Source organism: Sesamum indicum, linkage group LG13 (genome assembly GCF_026168435.1).
Source record: "Sesamum indicum cultivar Baizhima isolate 11 linkage group LG13, ASM2616843v1, whole genome shotgun sequence".
Classification (NCBI taxonomy): Eukaryota; Viridiplantae; Streptophyta; class Magnoliopsida; order Lamiales; family Pedaliaceae; genus Sesamum; species Sesamum indicum.
The window spans coordinates 14,456,415-14,474,028 of NC_142669.1; the positions used below are offsets into that span (position 1 = coordinate 14,456,415).

General features: G+C 33.0%; 2 protein-coding genes and 1 non-coding gene across 3 annotated transcripts; 2 read left to right on the forward strand and 1 right to left on the reverse strand.

Moving 5' to 3' along the window:
- The first annotated feature begins 2,885 nt into the window (after window positions 1-2,885).
- LOC105176102 (GATA transcription factor 18) lies at window positions 2,886-4,493 on the forward strand. Its single transcript, XM_011098804.3, has 2 exons — window positions 2,886-3,738; window positions 3,854-4,493. Exons 1-2 carry the CDS (start codon window positions 3,349-3,351, stop codon window positions 4,175-4,177), a joined length of 714 nt encoding a protein of 237 aa, XP_011097106.1. The 5' UTR covers window positions 2,886-3,348; the 3' UTR covers window positions 4,178-4,493.
- Window positions 4,494-12,828: 8,335 nt separating this feature from the next.
- LOC105176103 (uncharacterized) lies at window positions 12,829-13,931 on the reverse strand. The gene has a single exon (XM_088876998.1). The coding sequence runs from the start codon at window positions 13,823-13,825 to the stop codon at window positions 13,082-13,084; it is 744 nt and encodes a 247-aa protein (XP_088733124.1). The 5' UTR covers window positions 13,826-13,931; the 3' UTR covers window positions 12,829-13,081.
- A 2,063-nt stretch (window positions 13,932-15,994) lies between these two features.
- Window positions 15,995-16,066, forward strand: TRNAQ-CUG (transfer RNA glutamine (anticodon CUG)). The gene has a single exon. It is a non-coding gene; the product is annotated as a tRNA-Gln (tRNA).
- The last annotated feature ends 1,548 nt before the right edge of the window (window positions 16,067-17,614 follow it).

Sequence of the window (17,614 nt, forward strand, 5' to 3'; positions counted from 1 at the left end):
ATTAATCAAAAAATTATTTTTAATGCTTTTGATCTGTTTAATTTAAGTAAAAAGTGATAAATTTCTCCGACCAACTTTTGTAATTTATCTGTAAAATCGTACGTAATTTCTCAGCGAAACTCTATTTTATTTTTTACTTTTCACTTTTATTTTTGAATACTTTATTTATTTTTTTTAATTAATAATCTCTACTTTCATCATAATCAAAACTTATTTCCATTACAAAAATACGTAAATGTATGACAAAAATTTCGGATTTGAGGGAGGTTGGTATGATTGAGACGATGACCAACTGAATTGGTTATTCACGTGATTCCAGGACAGGGTACGGCCACTGCTTCTAACATTAGCCTAGACTGCTTGTTTTCTTCATACTTTTATGTCTATCCCACAAAAATTTAATATGGAACCAAAATTAAATTAATTATGAGTATATTGTACTTATAATATAATTAATATATATAAAAAATACCAAAAATCTACATTTATTTTAATCGGGCCGTACCAACCCGGTTCTGGCGTTTCTTGAATCTACATATGTACGGCTTCATAATAACCACATGATCAATTTTGAATCAATATTTCACGTATGATCATAGCACTATAGAATGTTTATGCTTCCAGTACAACTTTTATTACTCGAAGTATTCTTACGGCTTCTATATTTCCTCTTCGTACGGTCCCATGATTTAAGTATCGAAAAGTTATAGTCGAGATATTTTTAAATTTGAACTCCCAAAAATTAATATTTATTTATAATTAATGTGATTAACTGTAAAATCTAATTTAAATAATTGGTTTTGAACTATTACTTGTGCCCCTTATTGTGTCAGTACATATCCATCATATCAATTTGTAGTTTGGATTAGATGGTCTACAACAACCTACGAAGCTTTAGAAGTTGGTCATTAATTGGACTGTTGAATTTTACCCAACTAGCTGCACTCCCCTACACACGTGTTGAGATTTTATTGCTTGATGGAATCCCATAAGATATTATTGTAATAATACCATTTTATTCCAAAAGAAAAAAAACATCTTATCCAAATTTTGTAAGTTGATCATTACACTATATATTTTTTTCAAATGTTGCTGAAATTTCAGTACAACGATGTGCTTATTGAGATTTTCAAGAATATTATCTACGATACAATTTTTATTTTTCATATTTTTATGCACTGAATTGTCCGTAGGCATCTTGTATCACAGTTCATGTGTGATTGTCTTATTTTTCTAAACTTTGAAGAAAATATTATTAAATTAAGTTGTATTTTTAAAGTGGGGCGGTATACGATACACATATAAGTAAAACACCAATGCATAAATAAATGTACATTTTTAAAAATTCATTTATTTAAAAATGCACGAATGTGTATTTTGATGTATTTAAAATTTAAAATGTTTTTCAAGTAATACGTATAAAATATTTTGATGACTTAGTGAAAGACAATTTGTAATAATTTTCAGGGTAAATTACATTGACAATTCTTAAGCTTAGATCCAAATACATAAATATCTCCCTCGTCCCGTCCAAAATTATAAATACACCCCCTAAGAGATTGTCAGTCTAATATGTTTTAGGGGTATTTGTTTAACTTTTTTATACCACTAAATAGGGAGTATACTCATAATTACAACTACCATATCTTCTTCCAGGAGTGTACTTGTAATTTGTAAAATGGGTGAATAGTAATTTATCCCCCTGTGATATTGAAAATGAGCACATTACCCCCTATGAAAAAAAATATAGCAATTTATCTCCTTATACAGGGAGGTAAATTTCTTCATTTTAAAAATTATAGGGGTATAAATCTTTATTTATTTTTTCATAAGGGGGTAATTTGCTCATTTGCAATATCACAAGGGGTTGCTTGCATTTTTTTCCTTTGTATATATATGTATATATATTTATATATTTAAAGTTAATTTCAAAAAATTACTATGTAATTTACACTAATTTTCTCTAATTAATTGTAGGAGAATTGGTGTTGCAACGGCAAAAATCTCATTTCCACCTTAATAATAATAATAATTAATAAATGTTGCAAATCTAGAGAATTACTTTAATTGAAGACCGGAACAGCAGCAACTCTGATATGGTACGATACAATACAAAAAAACGCATATTCCCAACATGTCCAGACCCTCATTAATATAATCACTAACAAGAATTAATTAATGAAGAAGGTAACCAAATCAAGGTGTTTATTCCCGTGAGTGTGATGGTGGGTTGCCGGTGGCGTGGCGGTGGTGGTGGGTGGCGGTGGCGGTGGTGGTGGGGGCAATTCCATTTTCCTTGGGAGGGTGGCAGGCAGAGATACGGATACAGACACAGACACAAGGTTGATGTATTGGGTTTTGGCCACTGTTGCCTCGTGATCGGAGAAGGCAGATCCATGGAAGACTGTTCCCGCTAGTCACGTGGCCTCTTTTGACTGCCCCATGACCAACTCCATCATTTCTTTTTTTCTTTTTTGTTTTTTGTATTTGCGTGATTAAAAATTAAATATTTTTGGTCGACTAATGAATTTTATTTAATTTATTTCGAATATTAGAATTAAATTAGTTTGAACAAAAGATTATAAGTAATTCTTTATCAATTCCATAGATTTTATTAATAAAATAGAAAATATTAAAACTACTCGAAACTGAATTAAAATGTTATTTTTCAACCGTTTAAATTAACTTCCTATCAATTTTTGTAATAAAATGGTATGTTTTTTAAAAAAATTTCAAATTTATAATTTTCTTTATAATTTATTCTAGTCACAAAACCCACCCCCCTCCACACCCCACCCCACAAATTTGTATCTATATGTGTATGTATAGAGAGATGAGGTCTATATATATATATATGTAGAATGAATGAATGGAAATGTGTATATAGGCAGAGGCCACAGTCCACACACCTCGTGCCTCATTCTTATTCTCCTCTTACACTAAATTACACCCTCTGCGAGGTGTAAGTAACCTCTGCCCTCTCTCTGCATACCCCATTTTTATCTAATTTTACTGTGAGTTTTTTGGTTCCATGACAATCAATTGACGACAAACGTGGACTACTGCTCCACCTGCTGACTCCCATTTTTATTACCTTTATAAAGCTAACACACAGACACAGACACACACACAAACACCCCCCACCCCACCCCCCTCTTCATCTCTGCAGCTTATTATGTTATGTACGTACGACGCTCGTAAAACCAGCTCTCTTTCCTAAGTTGTTGTTGTTGTGCAAACATCTTACTATTATTACACACACTCACTCTTCTCTCCCACTTAATTCTTGTATAAAAACCCTTTTTGTGTTGAGCTGAAAACCCCATTCTTGAATTCATCATCATCGTCATGTACCACACTCAGAGCAATTCATTCTCGATGCTCTTCTCCATGGCTAATGGGCACAGAGGTTTTGATGAGGGGGAGATGTACTCTTTCACCACTTCTCCTTCTGCTTCTGTCGATTGTACTCTTTCCTTAGGCACGCCTTCTACTCGTCTTACCAGTGAGAGCGCCGCCCATCATCAGGAGAAGAAGCGTTCTTCTTGCATGTCTAACTTCGGCTGGAACATACTGCCATCCAAGCACACGCCGCCGCCCTCCGCTTCTTCCAAGGGCCACCGTGGAGGAAACAATGGCAACGCTGGTTCCGGAGGCGACCCGCTTCTGGCTCGTCGGTGTGCTAATTGTGACACTACTTCGACTCCCCTCTGGAGGAATGGACCTAGAGGCCCGAAGGTGATTGACTAATTTGATTGCTGTTTGATTCTTTGGGTTTTTTTTTTTTTGGTTTTGGACTATACGTGCATGGGTAAATGGAGAGACTAATGATGGTGAGGGTTGATTGTTGCAGTCGCTATGCAATGCTTGTGGGATTCGTTTCAAGAAGGAAGAGAGGAGAGCGACGGCGGCAGCAGCCACCAGCAGCGGCGGAGCCGCCCACGGGTCCCATCTCGTCGACTCACAACACATGATGAATGGGGCCACTTGGGCTCAGCCCCACAAAACGCCGTGCTATTCTTCGGCCTATGGGAACGAATTCCGGTTCATAGAAGACGACGTCGCCGATCACCGCCGCGACTCAGAAACCGGCAGCGGCAGCGGCGCAATCCCATTCCTTTCTTGGCGTTTCAACGTGACTGACAGGCCGAGCCTTGTTCATGACTTCACAAGATAAACCCTCCAAGAACTAATCCCCACAAACTCAGACCCAAAAAAACCAAAAAAGGAAATTCAAATATCAGAAAAGTAAAGGCCAAAAATCCCATTTGATGGTGATAGTGGTACTGTGACTGATAGCTATGGCTCATGAGAAATTCTTTTCTTTTCAGCTGTTTTTTTCTCTTTATGGTTTGACGGATCTTACATACATAGATGGAGTGAAAATGAGTTAAATTCTATGTTTGTTGGTTAGATTTTGCTTTTTCTGCCTTTGTTCAGACTGCCTCCACATATATATATAGCTACGAACTCCCTTTTCTGTTGGTCTGTTTCATACACTTTCTTTCAACAATGACAAGTTATAGCCAACTGGTTTAGCTTTACGACCACTTGTTGCTTTCTGTATGGTCGGATATGTCTTCCTCCTCCTACTCATATCTTCTTCTATATGTCTTGCTAATTTTCTTGTAGGTTTAGTGCTAAGAACTGGGGTGTTTCTTCATGCGCTCGCGGGTGTTGAATAATCAAATGTGCAGCTGAGCTAACATGCTCAAGAAAAATGCATGTTAATGTGCCAGACGAGATATCCGTAATTGGAATTTGGGGTTTTATTGTGGTTTTGGTCACCTAAGTGCTGCTATTTCTACGTTCAGGCTGTGTTCATGGGCACCCTTATCTTTTCTTTCTTGGTTGCAAGTCATGAGCACCTTCGTCAACAGAAAATTCTCATCCAAATCAAGTTTATTCAAATTAAATTAATTATAAAGCAAATATGATATATTTGTTATGTAATTGATTTATTTCTTTGATTCTAAATTCAATTTGAATTAGAATTTCCTTCAGCATTAACCCTCCTCTATTTGCGTCATTAATCCACCGATTTTATCGCCATTAATTGTTAAATAGTCATCTCCTCATAGTCTTATTTAATACATTTTTAAATAAGTAGATAAATTATTTTATTTTAAAAATAAAGAGCATAGGAAGATAATCTACTCATTTATAATATTACAGGACGTAAATTGCATCTAACTCCTTTTTCTTTTTATATTTTTTTGATCTTTACGTATATGAGTTTGGAAGATTTGAATTCGTGCAGTTTTGGACAAAATTTCGATCATGTCGAGGCATGGTGAAAAACATATATATATAGAGAGAGAGAGATAATTATGCTAATATCTATAGGAGAGTAGTCAAAATACCTCTCTGCTAATGATAATTACGTTGAACTACCTTAAACCTGTCAGCCACCCATTCTTATACTGTTTTTCAATTCAGGAATGCTGACACTAAAATGAATATAACTATCAACATATGACCGTTGCTTTTTGTCCTTTCTATAAACTCTATGGTAGGCGACATCGAATGCTCTACCATCATAAACATTAATTTCATCCTCGGCTAGTTCTTGCTTTTTGCGTATTAAAAGATAAATGCAGTTGATGTCACTGCGGTCGGAACACCACTATAATGGTGTTAGAAAGTATTGAAAATTTAGGAAGTTGCTTTATATCGCTATCGAGAAAAATAAAATTTTAGTTCAATAAGTTAAGGAGTGCTGATTTTGGCCTATTTAAATTAAAATTTGTAATTTGATCTTTTAATTTCAAAATTATGATAATTTTAGCCTTTTTTGGCCAAGCGTTATAGATTATGTCAGTACATAAATTAGGACATTCGATGAATTTGATGATTTGGCAATTCAAGTTGTAAATTTAATGTAATTTTGATTCTGTACTTTTAAAGGGTTGATGATTTTCGTCTTTTAACTTTTAATGTAGCAATTTTAATCCTCTATATTTCAAAATATTAATGATTTTGGCCATTAAGCTCAACTAGTGATCATTTCCACCTTTTATGAGAACACCCGGCGAAATTACACATTTTAGTCCCATAATGTAGAGAGTTAAACAGTTTTAATACTTTACTTTTTGGAATTTTTAAAATAGTTCTAAAATTAAAAAAACTCGACAGATTTAATCCTCTACTTTAATGTAATTTTTAAAATAATCCCAAAATTAAAAAAAAAATTAGACACATTTAATCCTCTACGTTAAGGAATTTATGGGACTAAATGTGTTGCTTTTTTTTAATTTTGAGGCCATTTTAAAATTTTCATAAAGCATAGGACGAAATGTATTGAGTTTTTCCAATTATGGGACCATTTCAAAAATCCTGTAAAGGAGAAGCCAAAGGTGTTAAATCCCTTATCCTATAGGACTAAAAGTGTAATTTTTCACCTAAAACCTCAATAATTGATCACATGCTTTTAATCAGATCCAACATGCTTTCAAAATAAAATTAAGTTCCCATAAACTTCATATCGGGATTTGATTACCTTGCCACCAAAATTAAGCCCTCAGTTTTATGAACTTCTTCCCACAACACTACCAGAACAGATGGTTCGCAAGTACTCTCCTTCAACAAGAAATGCAATGGGACATCTAAAATACACCAAGATTTGGGAGAGAATACGAGTAAGGAGAGATTGATCAAGTAAATTTTTGAAACAATGCAGTTCTTAATATTATGATAGAAAAAAGCTTATTAGAAAGAAGTAAAGCGGATACCCCAAGTTCTGTCAAAGATCTAAGAGAGATTTACAAGACAGTACAAATATGGACATAGGTTAATCCAAATACTTAAGATAATAGAACTCTTGAACCAAAATAACGGATGAGATCTCTCATTTTTGGTGTTCTACCCAGATCTCGGATGGTTGTAGATATCTCACCGCATTTGTTGTTGTTTGTTGCTGTATGAGCCAAGTACCAATAAACCATATATTCTGATAGTATGGTTGGAAGAAATCCATAAAACTAAAGGCTTGGAATATCTAATGGCAGTCAAATCAAGGTATGAAGTTATCGAGGCTTAATTTTATTTTATAAGCATGTAGGGTCTGACAAAAGCATATTAATATGGCTACTGAGCTTTTATCATAAAAGTGGAAAATGGTCACAATGGCTGCTATTTTAAAACATAAAAAACTAGAATCACTACATCCAAAATTAGAGAACCAAAATTACCAACCTAAAGTTACTACAACAACTACAAAAAAAAAAGGATTTAGCGCGGATAAAACAACCGTTCCAAACACCATTCCTAATTAGAATGGATTTTGGAACTCTTTGGAAATGAAATCAGGTTGCTAACATCACAGTTCTCGTATATTCCATCCGTTGTCTTTGGATCAGTCAAACTGTTACCTAAACCATTTCAGTTTTTGTGTTACAAGTTGGATTCCTACTACCATGCCAAAATTGAAACGATAAAACATTGTAATATATTTCGGAACGGTGTTGTATTCATTGGAATGACATGCTAATTGTAGATAAGTACCGTTCCGAAACATACTCCAGAGTTTGTTGAAATATTGGACAAATGAAAAAATTATTTTAAAATGAGGTACAATTTGGAATGGTTTAAGTACTTAGAAAACCTTTCATTACAATACGTGTTCCTAAATATGGTATTTTTGAAAAATAATGTGTGTGCCAAGGACAGTTCCAAAGCGAGTTACAATTTTGGAACGACATTAGTAGATAAAAAATATCGTATTACAATATCCATTCCAACTGTGTTACAACGACTAAATTTAACGTTCCACACGTATTCCCATACCTGTTCCTAAATATGGTGCAACAACTATATTCTAACAGCTATTTTTTGGAGTTTCACACCCAGTTTGTCTCAAATTTTACTATTCCAGTATCCGTTCCACTCCTACTAGAAAAAGGAGAGAATTTCAAACATTGAAACGATTTTTTTTTTAATTTGACCATTACTTTTTTTTTTGTGAAAAAGTAATTAATAATGACAAACAACAAGTTAAATAATAAGCAAAAAGATAGTATCTTTTTAACACATAGGGATAAAATAGTGTTTCATCAATTAAGTTTATTTTAGAAGTGATTTTTCTCCAAGCATTATTCGATTTAGCTTTTATCTGCTTTCAGTTGTTTTACAAACATTATTTACTTTTGATTCTGTTACAACTTTCAATTTTTTCTAAAAAATTATTTCTTGAAAAGCAAAAGTTTTTGCAACACTCCCTTAGTGGAGTTCCCTTGATTTTAATGGGAAGGACAAGGGAGCCTGTTTGGGATGAAGTTCCTGGATTCTTCGAGGTAGTTGAGGGGATATGTACATATTGCTGGGTTTCTTAGGCTGGAGGTTACCTTATGGATAAGGATGTTTTCAATCATTCTTCTAGGACTGTCATGTGTCCCTTCTTGGACAGCTAGTGGTTATCTGGTTTGTGGGACCCTACAAATGTGGCATGAGTGATCCTACATGGATGCCACAGGCCACAAATGAATGACTCGTTGTATGGGCCTAACTGTACCTAGCTCTCTATTTCTAGCAAGTATCTTCCACGTATGCAATTTTCGGCTTAAATTCAAAATGGTGCCAGAAAATTTAATGCAAAACCCTAAATTGGACTTAATTTTATTATTTTTCAAACTTACAAGACTAATTAAATAAATGACATACTTATCGAACTAAAAGTGATATAATGTAAAATCAACGGATGAAAAAAATAATTTTCTCCCATGATTTTCTTTTGGATCACTTGGACCCTCTTGAGTTGATTTACTTTCAAGGGTTTCTCTTGTCTGACTCTTTGAGGACACCCTGGGCTTTTACTCAGCGTAGGCACACTAGGCTCTTGCTGGGATTGGGCTTTCTGCTGGCACTGTGGGCCCTTGCTCGGACTAAATTTCGTAGGGGGCCTTGGGCCTTTTAATGTTCTTTGAGCCTTCTATTCCTTTGGCACTCGACATATCTTTTTTTCTTTTATGCTACTTGCTCTCTTTGGGCCAAGCCATTATGAGTATCAAATATATATAATAATTTATTCTAACTTAATAATATTTTTAATATTATCACAATTATAATTTTTTTTCTCTCACCCACTATTATATTGTTTCTCTCTCGTCTAACTTTTCCATGTTTCTTTTTATTTCAAAATTTTATACTTTTATTAACCCATAATTATAATATACTTTTTTTCTCTTGCGTCATGTTTCTTTCATCTAACAAATTCGTTCATATTCTCTGGCCTTAATTTTTTTTTCTCAATTTTTCCCTCTTCATCAAATAATATTATAATTATTTTATATGCTCGTGAGAACCGCGGGTAACGACTGCTTAGTTTAATACATATCAACATAAACTATAAATGAGTTCAAATTCATTTCTTTTCAAATGGAGTATAATTTGAGTTAAATCTTCAAACTGACAATCTTAAAATATTTGTAATCTTGTTGCGCTTGATTTTATTACATCTTTAATCATAATCATACTATATTTTCCTTTTTATCAATTTTTTTCATAAATCATTTCAATTATTAACAAAAAGAAAAAAAAAACTTAGTCAAATCAAATTCGTCCGAATCAAAACCATTATAAAGTTAATACAATCCATTCAATCACATTGTAATGTATCCCAACAAACTGAGATAATTACAATTTTGATTCTCAAACATAACCCTTCATGTACTTTTGTTGTTCAAATAATTTGATATTACAGTTTTGGTCCTCAAACTGTTACTTTTTTAGTATTTTTTGTTATTTTCATTAACCGATCATTAAAGTTGACAAAACTGCTATTTGGAGGGGGGAAAACAGTTACACCATATGAAAAAAAGTCAATAGTTACAAAAATATTTAATGCTAGAGTCAGAGTTGAGCACTAATATAATTATGTTTTTTTCGCTATAATTAATTACTATAGCTAAAAAAAAAATCGTGTTAAATATGAACTAACCACTGCTTAGCAACGATCATTAACCGTTGTTCCTGCAGATGTGACCAAAATATTAGCCATGACTAAAACCATGACCAATATTTTGGTTATAACTATAAATAATTGCGAATATTGACTAATTGTAGTAAAAATTCAAGTTTTTGCTCTGGTTTCGTTTAACCATGGTTAATAATATTGATTTACTATGACTTTTAAGCCGTGGTCATTTATAATGTGGCTAAAACTCAACTTTTTTATAGTGGAGCTAACTAGCAAGTAAATTTTGATTACTGATTTACACTATTTAATATATATTTTTAAATAATTCGTTGCTGAATTTATTAGCAAGTAAATTTTATGTATTAAATAATATAAATTAGCAACAAGAATTTTACTTGCTATTAACTTGACAATAAAGAAAGTAACAATTTGATAACTAAAACTGCAATCTCAAATTATTTACGGGGCAAATTGTAACACCCTTTGGTTATTATATTAATATTACAATCATCTCTAATAAATTAATTTATTATTTCTCATAATATTTATTTTTCTTTCCATATTTCTTGTTTAAAGATTATTTAAAGAGTTTATTTAAATTAATTTGGGATAAGAAAAAATCATATAAACCTAATTACTTAACTTTTAAGAGATAGAAATTCATAAATTTGCTATAATTCAAACATATCAAAATTTATAGGGACTAAATTAAAATTTCATAAAAATTCTAGAGTTAAATTATATATGACTAGAAATTAACAGACTAATTTGCAAATTTTATAAAACTATAAAAAAAATAAAATAAAAACAAGGGGATAGGTTCAACTGCCATTAATCCCCTTAATTTGACAAGGGGTGACAGCCACTCCTCATTTTGTCACTGGGCCAAAATTTGTAATTATTCCAAAAAAAATAATTGAACACATTCATCTTGAAATTAAAACCCAAAACACTCTGTTTTGAAAATATGTTTGGTTTCATTTTTAATTTATTTTGATGTGTTTCGATGGATATAGAGAGAGAGAGAAAAATAAAGATAAATATGTATGTGTTAGAGATAGTGTGTATGTTTGGATTTGTATCTAGAGATAATATAAAATAAATATGGTATGTTTGATGTTGTTTAGTAAGAGACAAAACTACTGTTCATTGTCAATTCATATCTCTTTTATATATATTTATATACATGTATGAGTATGTATATAATTTTTTTAGTTATGAGACCTATAATTAGTGTAGACTTGTTTTGACAAAAAACAAATTGAGTACTGTTTCAAAACATTTCAAAATACCACCAAAACTTCCAAAACAAATCAAGACAAACATTGTCCATCTTTTGACCCATCTCTCTTTTGCAATAAGCAAAGCCCAATTTCTCCCGTGAATGATTTTTTAAATTTATTGCTAAATTTTGTTAAATCCTTTCGTTATATATCTTAAACTAAAATTAATAATATTTAATTCATTTTCTTTTATTTGTATGGGAGTTGTTATCATTCATTTATATGCATATAGATATATGTATATATACAAATATGTATATTAACTTTAACGGACTATATTATTTATTCCAAAACCTTTGCAATTGTTTAATTTTGTATTAGGTTTTATTACTTAGTTAATCGATTATAATTAATATTAGCCAATAGCTAAGCTGCTGAATTGATTAAATTGACAAAATATTTCCATTGATAAAATGATTTAATTGACTTATTCAAATATTTATGTACATTAATGATGATTGGAATAATAAAAACTAATACTAGATTTTAAGGGTTAATCTTGTAATCCTTTAAAAGTCGAGAAAATTATTAGCAATTATTTAGCTAGAAGAATATAAATAATTGAGTTTTATGATAATATTTAATTGACAACTTAAGTTTAGTTGTTTTATCCTAATTTAAAATTTAATTATTTAAATATTTAATAGTATTTGGATAGGTGATTTTTGCATATCGAAGCAATTATGATCATCAGAGCTGTTGTAAGTGTCACTAAACAATTATACTAGTATTTGAGAAAATTGGAGGAGTATAATTAAGTTATTATAATTATAATTTTACTTGTTTTGAACGTGATCATACCCTTAATTATCTCCATCATTATTTCTGAAAAAGTGAAACGAGATTCTATAGAAAGATTGATTTTGCTTTACATGATTCAATTACGTTTGGATAGCTTTTGTTAGTTTTTACGGTGTTCTATACTGTTTGCAAGTACTAAAGTTTATTTTTAAGTAACGTGTATCACGATAGGTTATTTGTTCTACTACATGATGAGATTATTTATCTTCTATATAATACAGTATCGAGCCCTTGGCTAAACGATTCGTGGGAATAGTATAAAGGTGCTAATAGAGGCTTGATTGTCTAGTTCCAGTATGGGTGTTCTACCAAGACAGGTTGGACGTTGTCTATTGCTATGATTGGCCCAACTATGTACCTAGGTATGGCATTTCTAAGCGATTATAGGATCGGCCCCTGTTAAAATGATAAGCTAGCAGAAGGTCTTTTGAAAGATAAAAGGATGGTATTTATTTGATCTGATTCTTCACAGGTTTCTTGTACCTCTTCGTCTATCAACCAGGTGGATGCGAAAAACGAGGGTAATTATCTTATGCTGTCAGTGGGACCCACCTAATTTTGCTTCGAGTCACACTAGTGGTGAGCGCATGACTCCCAAAAAAAGTTTTGTAAAAACACTTGTTTTGCATATACGTATATATAATTAACCAACTTTTGTATTTATTTTTGCTGTGTAATTATTATGAAAACTTTTCAAAAAATCTGAGTCTTGAATTTAGATTCCACTCTAAATTTAGATGGGCTCAAAAGCGTTTTGGGATGAATCTAATTAAACCGCACATGTCGTTGCCACCAAGTTAGGAAGATGTGTGTTGTCCAAGCCTTGGAGTGTGACAAAAAGCACATATATAATTAGGCTTGGGAACCAAAATCATAATTACCCTGAACAAACTTGATCATTCTAATTCTCTAATTTCTTGATCATTCTAATGAGAATTTCCCTCAATTTTAAAAGACACTAACTATTAGTTCCCATTATAGCCAAGAATAGTGATTGACCAGAACATGAACCATCACTTTTGCATCACAAAATCTTGCAACAGATCTTTGATGTATACACCCAATCCACTTTGTTAAGCTCAACTCAGAGTTCAATAGGACTACCCCTCTTCACAAATTTGTAGACAGCGACTCCAACTCTAGACCCATCAATGGGGCTATCCCTATGTATAATCTCAACATCAAACAACCTCTTAGCCTTCTTGAAAAATGCCGATTCCTTCTTCCATCTCTTCAAATGGGCCATCAAGAACACCGATTTCTTCTCACTTCCCAACAGGAAAAACTTCAGCGTTTCCAGCAGCGGCTCGTAGAGATGATCGTGGTACACCACGTCAGACCCCAGTATCACATCATACTCATCTCTCCCAACAGCTTCCATCTGCTGTATGTCTCCCCACGGCAGCGCCGCCACCTCGACTGCCCCCCAGTGGAGCTCCAAGATTCCGGCGTTCGAGTCCACGTTGAACTGCAGGTTGGGCAGCACGTGGGGCAAGTCCGTGAGCGTGACTCTGGCACCAAGTAACGCAGCAGCCGCGATCCCAACAAGCCCGGTGCCGGAGCCTAGCTCGAGAAGGCGGAGGCGGCGCTCGTTGGGGAGCAAGGCAGAGAGAGCGGTGGTTTGGCCGCGGCGGTGGTTGTCGAGGAGGGTGACGAGAGCGGAGGCGGCCGGCCAGAGCTGGAAGGAGAGGCCTTGAGAGGGGAGCAGGCGGATTGCTATTGTGGAATTGATGGAGTGAAGGTGATAGCTTTGTTCTTGCTGTTCATCTACATGGTTTTCTTGGTGTTCATCAACGGTTTCCTCCAATGGCGGCGTTGGTTGAAGCATTGTGGAAATGGGTTGACGGGCGGCGGATCAGGGTTTGGGCATTTTGATGTTTCTTGGATTTAGGAAACCCTGGTGAAGGAAAAATAATAATTATGGATATTAACACTTGCAACTTGCTATTAATATATATTTTTCGCTGAAGATTTTGATTGGTTGGCTATGGACAAAATGGTCCCAGATCCGGGAAAACCCGACCCGCTTCACCTGGTTTGGACTTTGTGGAGGTTCGTTGACGAAGACTAGTATATATAAACACTCTCATTATATCATAATATATAATTACCTAAGTTTTTGAATTATTTATTAAGAAAAAGACCATAATTAATCCTCTCAACTTCCTTTAATATATATATATATGCATGTAACATATGCAGGCCCTACCCATGGAGTACCTCTTGGGTCTTGTCCATGATATATCAAAATAATTGGATCTGATTTGCCTCTTACACATTATAATTTGTGTTACTTTTTTTTATAATTAATAAATTTTAAAAAATAAAATTTCTCAAATTTTAAGTTTACATTAACATAAAACAACAAATTTTCTTAAAATGAATGAAGCAATATACATATTTCGTTTTTGTAATGATATCACCGAAACATATTATTAAATTAATTTATTTAAGATATGTCACGAACTTTGATCGATAAAGTTAAAAACTATTCAAACTTTTTGCTGTGCAAATTGAACATTGTTCACTTATAGATAATAATCTTGGCTTTGTTGAAAAAAAATAGACCATTATTAATCGATTAAAAGCAATTAGAATAGATTCAACAGGAATGAAAACTGAAGAATGGGCTCAAAAAGAATGAAAAACATATTTTAATTTGGGATTATATTTTTATTTATTTATTTAAACTTGCATTCAACTTTCTTTTAAATATATTTTTGCAAATCAAATTCAAATTCTTTTACATATTGTATATATATCAGTTGAGCTATAACTACTTTATACTTTCTATATGATGCGCGCGATTTTAGTATGGGTCCAAAGTTCTTGGATCTCGATATTGGATTTGGGCTAATTGAATGAAAGCTTTTGAAAAAGAGAACCCGCAAAACAAAATATTAGCACTTTGATGCTTAAATTAGTTCCAGATTTAAGAGTAGATGAATGTAAAAATAAATTACGACGAGAAATTATGATAAAAGTGAGAATTTCATATGTAAGAGTACGAAATTAGAGTGGTAAAGTAGCAGCAAGAGGAGTTCCCGAGTGTGGAAAAAGAGATGCTTGCCGAGGGGTACCTTCCCTATTTCTAGAGGAGGAGTTCCTTTGTAACACGATCTTGCTGAAGAGAATACATGTGGCCAGCAAGAAAGGTGGGATTTGCGGATAAGGCTCCTCCTTATCCGTTCCTCAAGCAACGAATCTCCAGATGAAGAGGGACTCTTTCTTCGTGCAGACTTCTATCAGGTGAGGAGTCATTTTAAGCTAAAAAGTACAACTTTTTGAGGACACCTTCCTTCCTACAAGCTAGCTTTGGGGGTCTCTGGACTGGGCTTCCTCTTTGAGCCATATTTGACAAAGTAGGCTCCCTTCCTTGACTGGACTGAGGTGCGGAGGGCGCCCTTTTGGGCATAGCCTAGTAGGTCTCCCCTTTAGGCCGAACCAAATTGTAGGAGGTCCCCTTCTTAGCCAAGCATGGTGACTTGGGTGGACTGCCTCTCCCTTGGGTTGGTGGGCCTATATTTTGGTCTAGCAATTCTTCTTGGGTCAATCTATTTTGGGCCGTACCTTCATTAAGTCCCCCCACTCTAAGGAGGAATGATGTGTCCTAAATCCTTAGAGTAAGAAATTTCACTTCATCGAGAGGGAGGACTCGTTTTCAGTCGTGAGGGAGGAGGGTATCCCCTTGTTCCTTGAAGGGAAGGCTCTAGTATTTGAGAAGGGAGGACCTTCCCTTCCTGTCTGGTGTTTGTCCATCTGCTCAGCTACTGCAACTTCGCCTTATTGGGAAATGAAGCAGCAGCTTTTGACAGGTTGATCTAACGGCTGCAATGATAGCGAGAAAGGCGCATCCTTGATGTAACTGCAATATGCACATACGCTGGCCTCTTCTCCATGCGCTTGGTAACTGTTCCTTAGTAGGGGCGGTTACCAAAGATATGGGCTTCTTCAGCAAAGTACGAGTAGTTAGTTAGCGTATGTCATGAATGTCAAAGGTCCCATGGTCTAGTGGTCAGGACATTGGACTCTGAATCCAGTAACCCGAGTTCAAATCTCGGTGGGACCTTTTGTTCTACACTTTTTCTGTGTTATAAATTTGATTTTTATGTCACATTTCAAGAAATAGGTTGAGTTTGAGCAATTTATATCATTATGTTCAGCCAACTCATGGAGCTGCTCAGCTTAACTCTCTTCCCAAGCAAAGATGCAGAATAATTAAGTCAATCAATCATCAATTTTCATTAAACAAAATGATAAATAATTTTAACAACTAAATTGATAATTACTATTAATAATTATCAACATCCGATTTATATTTATTAGTTAGCATTAAAATCACCAAACATTTAATATTGACTAGACAAGTAGATTCTACTTAATAGGGGTCTAATAAGAGGAGCCTCGACATAAATACTTTTAATAGGATTTGAAAATGTCCAAATAAGATAAGAATACGTGCACTTTTGCACATATTTCTATCACTTCAAATTTGAACGGATTTGGTAATCATGAACCACCAATATCGATTACCAATTGAAAAGCTAAGATTACGACACCTGAATCCGATGAGTATGAACCTTTGCTACAAACCTCATGAACCGTTTTTAAGTTCGGGGTACATAATTTTATTTGAGATATATTTTTTATTTTATACTTGACTAACTTAAGTATTGATCTCTATTAATTTAATTAGCAAATTCAAAATTAATTAATTCTATTAACTGGTTAACTGCAAGTCAAAACAAATGAATTTAATTAAGGGTTAAATATAATTATCATCCATGAAGTGTCTACTCTACATCAATTACTGCGTTAAAGTATTAAAACCTTACAAAAATTCATAGCCTTTACTTTTTAAGTTTGAAAAGAACATTTTACCCTTAAAAACTTGCTTTGTGAAAAAATAAAAATAAAAAGATTTTTTAGAATACCAAAATCACTATTTGTTTAATTCTAATTTCACTTATTCATCGATTTCTTTTTATTTTATAATTCTAAAGTACTTATGACTTGTTTTATTTTAGTTTTACTCGTTTCTCAAACTAAGTTAAAAATAAATTTATACATGCATAAAATTACCATATTTATATAATATATAAATATACATATTAATTCTATATTTTTTTTAGTTCATCAACTTTTAATTTTATTAATTGTATATTTATTTAGGTAAATATATAAATACATATGCATGTATAGATTTATTTTTGCTTTGATAATTACAAGAAAGTGAAATTAAACTACAATGAGCTCCAAGTATTTTAGAATTGCAAAAATAAAAAGATCTTTTCGACAAAGGGTAGTTTTGGTATTTTAGAAATTCTTTTTAATTTTTTTTTATTTACAATTTCGCTTGTTCATCAAGCTCTTTTTATTTTTGCAATTCTAAAATACTTGGAATATATTTTATTTTAGTTTTAGTAGCTTGTAAAATAAAATTAAAAATAAATTTATACATGCATATATGGTTATATATTTACATAAGTAAATATCCAATTAATAAAATCAAAAGAATGATGAACTAAAAAAAGTTTATAGAATTAGTATACATTTATACATATGATAATTATATAAATGAGGTAATTTTGTGCATGTATAAATTTATTTTTAACTT

Excerpts from the sequence above, each read along its gene's own strand:
- LOC105176102 (XM_011098804.3), top strand. The coding sequence starts at position 3,349 with ATGTACCACACTCAGAGCAATTCATTCTCGATGCTCTTCTCCATGGCT. Across the intron at positions 3,739-3,853 it reads ATGGACCTAGAGGCCCGAAG|TCGCTATGCAATGCTTGTGG; the intron begins GTGATTGACTAA and ends TGATTGTTGCAG.
- LOC105176103 (XM_088876998.1), bottom strand. The coding sequence starts at position 13,825 with ATGCTTCAACCAACGCCGCCATTGGAGGAAACCGTTGATGAACACCAA.